This window comes from Talpa europaea, assembly GCF_964194135.1.
Source record: "Talpa europaea genome assembly, chromosome: 8".
Classification (NCBI taxonomy): domain Eukaryota; kingdom Metazoa; phylum Chordata; class Mammalia; order Eulipotyphla; family Talpidae; genus Talpa; species Talpa europaea.
The window spans coordinates 68,241,042-68,253,329 of NC_140075.1; the positions used below are offsets into that span (position 1 = coordinate 68,241,042).

Below are 12,288 nucleotides of genomic sequence, written 5' to 3' on the forward strand. Positions count from 1 at the left end.
GGTCTGCTGCGTCATGTGGGTATCTCCCTGGCTGACTAGGGATTGAATTCGTGCTACAGAGGCTGCAGATAGCTTCATAGTGCTGTGCTTACCCCCTTGCATCACCAGGGAGGCCCTAGAGTTTTTGATTTTTCAGGTCAATACCTAAGAATGGAATTGCTGGTTGGTTTGGTAGATCTACTTTTAAAATTTTAAGAAAATTCCAAACCATTTTCAAAAGTGTTGGATCAGTCTTCATGTACATCAACAATGTATAAGGGATCCTTTTTCTCTACATCCTCATCAACACTTGTTGCTTCTGGACTGTGATATGGGCCATTCTCACAGATGTAAACTGGTATCTCACTGTGATTCTGATTTGCATTTCCTGGGCAGTAAATGATTACTGAGCATATTTTAATATGTTTATTAGCCATGTGTATGTCTTTTTTGGAGAAATGTCTATTTAGCCTTTCTGTCCATTTTGGAATTTTTTTTTCCTTTTCTTTTTGTTAAGCTGTTCACATACCTTTATAGATCTTGAATATTAGCCTCTATTCACTTGACAATGTGCGAATATTTTCTCCTATTCAACAGGATGTCTTTTCATTTTAATGACAGTTTCTCTTGCTATTTTGAGTTTTTTATTTTAATGAGGGACTATTTGTTTCTGTTTCTCTGTGGTTGGAGTAGAATCCCTCAATACATCACTGAGGTTAATGTTGTAGAGTTTTGCATGTTTCTTTCATTTATTTATTTTATAAAAAGATTTATTTATTTTATACAAGGACTGGGGCACAGGCCAGATGTGTGGGAGGGTGAGAGGTTTCACCAGAGACAGGGCGGGTAACAGAACAGGCAGACTGACGAAACACACTGCTGAGGGGAACAGCAGGAGAGACAAGAGAGGTCTGCAGTGCTATGTGGGTCCCTCACTGGCCTGCAGAGGCTGTGGACAGCTTCACAGCGCGGCGCTCAACTGCCTGAGCCACAAGGGGAGGCCCTGAGTGTTTCTTTTAATGTATTCTATGGTTTTAGGTCTAAGATATCCAAGTCTTTAATCTATTTTGAGTTAATTTTTGTATATTGTGGGAGATCATGGTATGGTTTCATTCTTTTCCACATGGCTGTACACTTTCCTAACATCGTTTGTTGAAGAGATTTTCCTTTCCCCAATGCATATTCTTAGCTCCTTTGTTAAGTGTGGGTTTACTTCTAGCTCTCAATTCTACTCCATTTGTATAGACACAAATTGGTATTTTAATTTCATACTGTTTTGATTTCCTTTGTAGTATAGTTTGAAATCAGGAGTGTGATGCCACCATTCTTCCTTCTTTTTGTCAAAATTGCCTTGGTTATTGAGTGTCTTTTGTGGATCCATACACTGCTCAGTAATGTTTGCTCCATCTCTTTGAGGAATGCCACTGAAACTTTGGGATTGCATTTAATCCATATATTGCTTTGGATAAAAAAGTCATTTTAGTAACATCAATTCTTTCAATCTATGAGCAGGGTGTATCTTTCCTTTCCTTTTCCTTCTTCTATTTCTTTTAACAATGTCTTCCAGTTTTTACTCTACAGGTCCTTTACCTCCTTGGTATTTAATTCTCTTTGATGCAATAGCAAGGGGGTTCTTTTCTTGGTTTCTTTCTATTCATCTTCATTATTTGCATAGAAGAATGAAATTGATTTTGTAGCCTGCCAATTTACTGTACTGATTTATTGTTTCTGATAGTTTTTTAGTGGGTTCTTTAGGGTCTTCCATGTATATTGTCATGTCATCTGCAAATGATAAGCTTTACTACCTCCCCCTAATTTCGAGTCCTTTTATGTATTCCTTGTCTGACTGCTCTAGCTAGAACTTCCAATAACATTGAATAGCACTGGTGAAAGTGGACACCCTTGTTTAGAACTCGATTTCAGAGAAAAAGCATTCACCACTGAGTATGTTGTTAGCTGTGAGTTTGTCATACATGGCTTTTATTATACTTAGATATGTTGCTCTTACCCCCATTTTCTGAGGATTTTTATCATAAATGGATCTTGAATCTTATCAAATACTTTCCATATATCTACTGATAAAATTACATGATTTGCTCTTTCCTTTTGTTAATATGATGAATGATACTGATCAATTTTCAGATGTTTACCCTACCCCCTTGCATCCCTGCAGTAAACCCCACCTAGACATGTTTACTACATATTGAAGGCATTAATGCTAAGATTTTGTTGAGGACTTTTGCATCTATGTTTATCAGGGATATTGATTTGTGATTTCCTTTTATGAAATGTCCTTGCCTTTTTGGGGGGGAAGAGGAGAAGAACTGGGGTGTAGGATACAGCTGCTGCGGGTGGGGGTGAGAGGATTCATCAGAGACAGAGTCGGATGCAGAACAAGAAGATTTACTGAAATACACTGCTAAGGGGAGCAGTGGGTGAGACAGGAGAGGTCTTCTGTGCCATATGTGGGTTAGCTCCTTGGCTGGGTATCGAACTCAGGTCATAGTGGTGATAGCACTGAGATTTAACCCTTATGCCACCAGGGATTCCCACCATGTCTTTTTTTGGTGTCATGTAATGTTGGCCTCAAAAATTGCATTTAGTAGCATGCTCTGTGCTTGTATGTACTTCAGAGAAGTCTGATATAAACTTGATGGAAGTACCTTTATAGGCTATCAGCTTTTTTCCCCTAGCCACTTTTAATACTCTGTCTTGAACTAGTGGAAGCTTCACAACTATGTGTCATGGTGTAGGTCTCATTTTATTTAGATAATCTGGTATTATTCTAGCTTCATGGACTATTTGTTTCTATAGTCTTCCATTATGTATTTCTGAAGTACATATACTATTTTAGTTTAAAAAATTATACCTTATATTAAATTTTATTCTTTTTTTGGTAACTGGAACTGAAATTAATCAATATTTTGATTAGCGTAGTTTAAAACCTTTGGACACCAGAGAGAAAAATACCAATTTTCAGGCTTAAATGTTCATGCCATAATTCTTATTTTTTTCTCATTAATAAAACAAATTACTAGTAAATGGAAAAACTGAGTAGATTAAACATGTTTTCTCCATTCACGTAAAAAAGTACATTTTAAACCTTTTACTTACCATATGTATCATATGGATCCACATTAGGACTAGGCATATTCCACCACTGGATGGTTGCATCAATACCACCACTAAAACATTGTTCTCCATTAGAACTAATAGCTAATGATAGAACAGGGCCACTAGTATGGAGAAAAAAAGGAGAAAATTACTTATAAATTCTAAACTCACATCCCCACTCCCCCAAGCTCTGAATTTATGAAGTATCTAAACACTATTAAGGTAAACATAAAATCTTGAACAGCAGTGATATCTTCTAATAGAATTATTAATGAGAACATTCAAATAAAATGTCTTTAGTATAAAACAAACATTGTAAGAAAATTACAAGGTTTGAGAATAAATAGTAGTTATTAACAATTATGATAGGTAATTAAGTACTAATTCAATAAAACTTACATGTGGGCCCTAAATGTGTAGATAGGCTCTACATCTAAAGAGGCACTCCTAAAAGAGGGGGAACAAAAAGGGTAGGAGAGAAGAAGGCCATTAAATAACAATAAATCACTGGTGGATATTTAAGAGTCACAAGATTAAAGGAGTGCATAAAAGATAGTGAGCCATAAAGAATAATTACTTATTAACAAATTTGGAAAGGAAAAAAACACAGGTTAACATTAAAATACTTGCTTTTTGGCAGGAACTGTTTTTTGCAAGTTCCAAAGTTTAAGAGTATGGTCCTCAGAGGCAGTAACCAGCACAGGTTCTACAGGATGAAAAGCTAATGCCCGTACTCCATCAAAATGACTACGTAGTGTATACTTGGGGTTCCATGTCTTTCGAAAGGCATCTTTATTGGCAGGCAACTAAAAAGAAAGGAATGTAATATTCAGGGGTGAAAACAGTAAATTGATATGCCTATGGAGTTTCTGTTTGCTTGTTTTGGTGTGTTTAAAACATATATTTAAAACTGCTTTGCTAACCATCCCAGTGGAAATTTAAAGTGCCCTAAAAACTATGAAAAATCTTTACCCTTTAATAGGAACTAAGAAGAACCATTTCATTAGCTTTCAATTCAAATACCTAGATCAGAGAGTCCCTTAATCTGTTTTACCTAGTCATCAGGCTAAACCTAAATTCCTATTAACTGTCCTATGAGAACAGCTAAGAAACTAAAATGCTGCAAGACTTAAATGAAAATGAATTAAATAAAGTACTATCAAAAATCCAAGAGAATAATATTAACAGTACAACTGTCATTCAGAAAATTGCACATGAAAAATTTAAAGGCAGCAAGTTAAGATTTTATCTTCCAGATGTCTGAAAAAAAGAAACTTAAGGAATATTTTCATTAATAGTGATATTAATATTTTTTATCTTTCACCTTCATTTCTCCATCTGTAAAGATAGGCTGTGAAGCCACATCTAAAGTAGTTGTAAGTTTACTAGAATTTACTTACTTATAAACATTAAACATATTAATGAGAATAATCCAGCCCATCAAGGTTGGTATCTCTAAAAATACTAATATAAGCATAAAATGTAGAAAAGGGGGATTTTTAATAAAACTTTAAAAATGCTGAAAAACTATGAAAGCACTAGCATAAAAATCTAAATAAGAATAGTTAGCTCTCAATTGAGTGTTTACAAAATATTTAATCCAAGACTAGTTTTACCTCTAATACTGCCTTCTAATCCTTTCTTTAAACCTCTCCCCATCCTCAAATGAAGGATTACAATACTCAGGAAATGGCAAGTTAACGTTAACAGTATCCTTAAAAATGTGTTTTTTATGTATTATTCTGAAGCAAATAAGTGATTCTAGCTGTCCAATTTTTTCTTGTTAACACCAATATGGCTTAATTTGAGTAGATAATTAAGACATGACTACTCAAGATAACTTTATTCACCAATATTTTAAAGTAATCAATCACCCCAAACTCCCAGCTAATCCACCATAATACTTAAGAAAAATTTATATAAAACACAAAAAAAGTACTTATGAAAGATTGTGTGTCACTTCATATCAATATACTGACACGCTTAAACTTATCTTTTCCATGCACCTTGATATTAATTCTTTTATAAGTGTTTCCAAAAAATAAAGGCGCCTTCTATTAAATCATTAAAAAATTAAAAATAAAACTGCACTTACATCATAACTATAGTCTGCATCATTTGTTACCGTCAAGTCTGCAAGGTCTCCAAGGCCCAGTACACTTAACAAAACATCATCAGAACCCATAATAAATGACTTGCCTCCTCCAGATGGAAACGTTATTGGTTCAGCTATAAAGAACAAAACCGCTTCTTAAATGCTGAAACATCATACAGTACAAGACAATATTGTGGGGGAAATGTAAGCACTTAACAGTTATAATATTCAGTAATAATTTATTTTTATTTTCCCACTTCCCTCCATATTCTTCTACTCAAAAAAACCTATTAACTGAATAGTAATAAACAAGTGTTGCTTTGTTTACTTACAAATTGCAACATAATCGTCTACAAATCAAATGTGCACTAAATGTTTTTAAACTATATTCTAGGGTAACAAGTGGGTTAAATCACTTTTATTTATCACTTAATTGGTATAACATATATAGTTTGACATGTTAGTAAGAAACAGGACCTATTTTGACTATATAAAGGTATTAATTATTGGTTTCAGCTATTTCTGGGAACAAACCTCTACCATCAACCTCAAATAACTCATACAGTACTTTAAAAATATAATAGGTTGTTTCTAAGTCCTTCAGTTTTAAAAAATCATATTTGCTTGTAAGTGCTAGGTATTCTAGTTACTGATAAAAATTATTAATTAACATTCAAATGTAAACAGTTTTCAGTCTGCAATATAGCATATCAGTTTATTGAAATGAAGTCTGAAGTTGTTCAGATTCCTCCAAAAACAGCAATGATCTAGGAAAAGGGGAGTTCTACCATCAACAATGTCAGCTTTCTTTCTGTAAAAGGTTAAAAATACATGTGATCTTTAGAACAACTTCCAGTTTTCAAGCTTTGACTATGATTTTTACTTCCTTCTTATTTACCATTATAGTTCTAAATTAAAATAATTAATCTATAATGACTGACTAGAACTTTAAATTTCTGCTCAGAATTATTATTGCTAGCTCAATTTCAAATTAAACTCAGGTGAAAGCTTCATTTACTTGGTTTTCTTATATCATGTGTATTATTCTAGCTTTCCTTGTTAGTATTACTTGTTCCAATTATGTTACCTAAAATGTATCTTTTTCTCTAAATATACTTTGATTATGTAAACCCTGTCATATTTGAATAACTATATTGTTAGATAAATATTTTGCTCTAATAGTTATAGCAAAATTTCAAACATGCTTCAAAACTAAAATTTTATATGCAAGGGGAACGCACACAAGTCATTGTGATACAAAACCAACTCAACATATCAAAACATTTAAAATTATGAGCAAGTTTAAAAGGGAAATGTCTAAAATCTCAAGCTGATTAATTTTGAAAAGCTTCCATAAAAAAGATTATTTAAATTTAGTGACTACAGGAAACACAGCAAGTGTAATGAAATTGTCAGTCATCACTGATAGACAAAGTTATTATGAAAAACTACATGTCAATTTTTTCTAACTAAATACTAATGCAAAAGTAAAATTTATCTCTATTTAGAAATGTCTTATTTATAATTTCAAGATAAGTTACATAAATTGGTATTTCTAAAAGTGAGTTGGCAACTGAGCTAGAGTAAATGTGATTGAAAATAAACAAAGGGATGGATACTAGTATTTAATCTTTCAGTGATTTATACTTATTTAAACTGAACACTCTGTGGCACCGATTCTCCCTTACCAATATCTAGTATGCAGGTATTACTAATTCCAGAAGCAGCCAAGAACTATAAAATTAACAGTTTAAAATTATGTTTAAGAACAATTATAAAAAATATTTATTCAAATCATTTTTTAGTACAGGACTCAGAATTTGTAAAACAAGTTAGAACAAAATGCCCTAATTAGTCTGACTCACAATTATACAAATACTCAACAACACAATCATGACAAAAGCCCAATAAAGTAACTTTAACATAACAGTAAATTATTTTGCATTACATATTTGTCTAGAGATATTTCTGACCAATGTTTGATCAATTTAGGGGTACATGAAGGCAAGTGTTGAGCACTATTACATAGTTTTATTGGAGTTTCGGATTAAGTGTATGAAACAAAAAGTTGGCAGTAGGCTCGTTTCTAATTAAGCATGTATAATTTTCTTCCTATCTCTATATAAACATAGGCTTATATAGAGCAAGCTATCCTATACGTTCAGCATTAATTTACATATGTAGCTATGTGAAAAATATCTTTTAAGTTGTATTTACTACTTTTCATAATCATGTAACACTGGGGGACAGAGTAACCACAGTAGAGAACCAATTTATTTGCCCTTGTTTCCCTGCAGAGAATTAATTTCTGTTCTATGAATTCATTTTACTAATATTAATAAAATTACCTGCAGCAAGTGATTACATAAACAGTAAAAACATCATCAGCAATTCAAAGAAAAATAAAATTAAAAGCAGTTTTAATTATATAGAAGTTATCATTAATGTTTATTATGTAATAAAAATTAGACACTCTAAGAGAATTTATCAAACAATTTAAGAATACTATTATCATTTCCCTTTACAGAAATCTTAGAGAATACAAAATAGGATCTTGTAATAGTCCTTTTGCTTACAACTATTCTTCCTTTTTATGGACATTAACAACCAAGGAAATCTGTAGCTCAAATATCAAACTTTTCCTTTCTTTTTCTATTTTATCAAACATAAAGAACATAGTCTAATAAATAATTCCACTATTCTAATAGTAACATAGTATGTCCTATGCTTTTACTGAAAATTTGAAATGCCAGTTTCTATCCTTGAGAACATTTTCTTCTTTGTAACATGAGGTATGACATAGACTTCAACAGAAGAGGATGAATTTGAGGTTGCCACCAAAAACAGATTTTTAAATCTAATGTTTCCCTCTTTGCTCTAAGTCAAAGTTGAACTTTCTTTTAAGTAACAAATTCTAATAAGATTTACTCTTTAAAATGTATTGTGAAGATGGCGCTTATCAAATCTTCCCCCTTCTCCTTTTTCCATCATTCAAGCACACACACATATAAACACACAAATACACAGAGCTCTCAAAAGGATTTTGTGTAGGGTGAGGTGTATATGGTTTTTTTTCTTTTTCTTTTTCAAGCATCTATGAGGGTCCTTCTATTTCTGCTAATAAGGCTTCATCTTAAACTGCAAAACCTGCAGTTTAAATCAACATTAACTACAAAAATCTTAGCAATAAAGCCAATTTTCATAGTTTTACTTGGTAAAACAGACCAAAAGCTCAGAAGCTAAACCATTATTAAATGCATAAAATGAAAAAATGAGTTGAACATGCACTTTACAAACTACTTCCTAAAGAAAGCAGAAAAAACCTCACCGTGGAAAAGTATGGAAAAATCAAGATCATTTACTTTTCCCATTGCTATTCACACTTTAATAAGTCTTGTTTGGGTTTTATTACTTTAATGATCTTTATTTTTTCCTCAACTTTTCTTATAGATTATAGTGAAGGGCAAATGCATGCAGAGATTACTGTAAGAGGCAAGTGCAAAATTACTGAATTGTAAATGTAGGGAAAAGGTGTTATTAAAAGAAAGCAAGCTATATTCAATTGTTGATAGGGGCATCAAACAAATTCCTTTACACAGCAAAAGGAAGGTGAATAGAACATGTGCACATATGGAAGAACAAAAACATAACCCTAAAATTAAAATGAAAACGTCAATGAAATTCAATCTATATGCCAAATTACTAATCAAATTCTCTCACATATATCAAATATATCACAACAGTCTTTGGTAAGAATTTGGTCGTATTACTTAAGCTATAGTTTAACTAGATCTAGAATTACAAATTAGTAAAGTTTATCTACATATCAGTTAAAATCAATTTGGAAAAAATACCTAAGTAGTACCTTCATTTTCTACATATACCTAATTTAAATGAATTTTAGAAAATTCATTACCAAGTGGTGTACACATAGGCCCAAGAATAACAGTGCTGCCTTATTCTAGAAGATTAAATTAGATAAGATATTAATATTTCAAGAAATAATTAATCTGTAATAGATTTGTAAAGTTCTAAGCACAATGTCTGGTGCTTAGTATTGTCTCCTAGTAAGAGCTCTTATTAAACAACTGTTCCTAATGAATAATTAGCAAATTACAATATTAAGGAGATGTTATCTGAGATTGTTTTCTGCAATGTAAATAAACATAGTAGCTAAATTTCATCCTCTGCTCTTGCATCTTCATGATCAATCATTCTAGTAGAGAGTGACTAGACTCATTAAAGATTCCTGAAGGGATGTGGGACAACTTATCATCTCCCAGATTATCTATCATGTCATAGAGTTTTTTCCTGTTGATTCCTGTAAATTAATGCCAGCAGTAGAGGTTCACTTGATGGTAACTGCCTCACTTGCCAGCAGGCCTTAAAACCACTTTGAGTAACAAGCAGGTTATTTTTAAGATAATATGAGGTAATTAAAGATATCTTCAGTTTTCATACCAAGTCTCTAATCCCCCCCCAAAAAATTAAAAGGACCTAAATGATTAAGATACATAAGCAGAATTGATTCTTCTGTCATTTAACATAAGTTCTGTAAGCTTACTTCTAGATGGTACTAATGAAAGAGAAGAAAATTTTGGTGTTTAAGGTTAATGTTTAACAGTGTAAAGAATAAAACATGAGGCTTCACCAAGTTAATTCACTATTTAAAAAGTTAACAAAGAAATGAGTACGAGTTATTTTTATGAGGATACAATTAACGTTCCCTAGCGTTTATGTGGATATTTTCCTGCCACATTCATAAACATTTGTCACAAACAAATCAAACCCAATTTTTCTCAAAAATGATTTTTATTTCTCACAAATTTGAAAAACCTGATTTACCTTTGAACTCTTGAGATTCTCATAATGTTCTGAAAAGTCAATAGCTATACATTTAAGGGAAGAATTTCAGCTGTTGTCTGGATAGGTAAGCCCAAAATACTATACAAAACTCAAAAGCTTCTGCAGTATTTTGGAGTCTCTCTGTTCTGACACTGAAATTTCAGAAATGGCAGAGGAACCATTTTTCTCATATACTTAAAAAAAAGTTTTATTTTAGAATGTCAGAAAAAAAAATATAAAAAAAAGTCTTCTCATGAATGTAAACACAAAATAGGCAAATCAAAGATGATCCATTATGACCTTTACATAAGAAAGTTAATACTGTAGTAATGAACTAATTGCGATGCTATACAAATTACTTGAATATTAGTAACTCTATAGGAACATTTTGTATCTCTAACAGAATGCTTACAAAATGAGATTATAAGACTTAAAGGAAATAGGCAAAAATCTTATGTTTAGTAGTAGTTCTATTTTATATTAATTCCTAACTACATAGATATGCTTAAGCAACTCTACTTATGGATGGAAATATTCAATATATCAAGTAGTCTAAATTTTCTAACATAATTATAACAAAGAAACTTGGTTTTAATGATTTTCCACTTGACATTGTTAAAAAAAAAACCTCATACACAAAAAATTAAAAACTGAATGTTCAACCATCAGTTAAATTCAACATGAAAGAAAATGTTTGGAAGGGGCGGAGCAACATGGCGGCGAGGAGACTCTGCGAGTAAGATCTCCCATTAAAAAAAGTTAATAGGGAGGAAAAGCGGCAGGTCCCAGTGAGAACTGGGACACAGAAGATAAACGGGTGACTCCAGCAAACTACCCGAAGAAGAAAGTGGCCATAAAAGAGGACCAGAAGGGAGGGAAGCGAAGAACCCTGCTCCCCTCCCCCGGCCACAGAGGCGGCACTCTCCGACCAGCAGAGAGGAGGGAAACAACAAACCAAAACGGCCAACAAGAACAAAGGACACAGCAAGCAGGTCTGTGAGTGGAAAGGAACTATTGCAGCCACCACACCCCGTGAACGGGAGCTGTGGAGAATCCTGCAGGATCCGCTGCGGAGGTGAGCTCCAGGCGCCATTAAAGAGAGCTCCGCCCCCCAGGAGGAGACCAGCACCAGCACACAGCCCCGGCCGCCCAATGACTCCTGGAGGAACCAGAGGGGAGCAGAGAAGCCCACCCAAGATGCCGGCCAGTCCCAACAACACAGTGTCCCAACGCATACGGCAAATTAGAAAACAGACAGTAGGGAGGAGAAGAACCCCACGCAACCTAGCAACTCTCCAGAGAAAAAGCACACCACAAAAAGAAAACCAGCCCCCAGATTGCAACGACAGTAACTTGGAAGAACTTCTGAGCCTTCCAGAAAGAGAATTTAAAATTGCCGTGATTAAAAAACTGACAGAAGTCATAAAGGAAAACAATGATAAGGGAAAAATAATCAACGATCAGAAGAATGAAATTGAGTCCCTAAAGAGGGAAGTAAAAGAAATGCAGGAGATCAAAGAATTAGTGGAAGAACTAAAGAATTCTGGGAAAAGCAATGAAAGCAGAATTGATGAAATGGAAGAACGAATAAGTGCTCTTGAAGACACAGAAATAAAAAGAACCAAAACAGAAAAGGAAAGAGAAGTACGAAGGAAAAAGAATGAAGAAAGACTTGGGGAACTCAAAGGACACAGAAACATCAATTCCAAAGAACACCTGCACCCCTATGTTTATAGCAGCACTGTTTACAATAGCTAAGCTTTGGAAACAACCCAAATGCCCAAAAATAGATGACTGGATCAAGAAGATGTGGTACATATATACCATGGAATATTACTCAGCATTCAAAAAAGATAAACACAAGCAATTTGCAGCAACATGGATGGCGCTGGAAGGGATCATGCTCAGCGAAATAAGCCAAAAAGAAAAAGAAAAATACCGGATGGTCTCACTCATAGCAGGAATCTAGAAAACTTAAATAAGGGACCAGGAAAATGAATAACTATTAGAAAGTGAAAATCAAAATCAACAAAAAACTATGAACCAGAGACACTTTTAGGGGGGCGGGGGCGGGAGGGGAGGGATTGGGGTCAGAATGGGGGGGCTGCAATTATATGGGGAATATAACAATAAAATTTATAAAAAAAAAAGAAAGAAAGAAAGACTTGGGGAACTATCTGACTCCATGAGGAAAGGAAATATAAGAGTTATAGGAATACCAGAAGGAGAGGAGAGAGAAGTAGGAACAGAGAAAA

General features: G+C 33.5%; 1 protein-coding gene across 1 annotated transcript in view; it reads right to left on the reverse strand.

Annotated features, from left to right (window-relative positions):
• STRN3 (striatin 3) overlaps window positions 1-12,288 on the reverse strand; it is a gene marked incomplete at both ends in the record, with an annotated part of 89,402 nt that overhangs the window by 16,375 nt on the left and 60,739 nt on the right. The window contains 6 exon segments of the mRNA XM_084241298.1: window positions 3,094-3,215; window positions 3,493-3,536; window positions 3,720-3,899; window positions 5,189-5,322; window positions 9,370-9,418; window positions 9,424-9,509. Coding sequence (XP_084097424.1) covers window positions 3,094-3,215; window positions 3,493-3,536; window positions 3,720-3,899; window positions 5,189-5,322; window positions 9,370-9,418; window positions 9,424-9,509 — 615 coding nt within the window.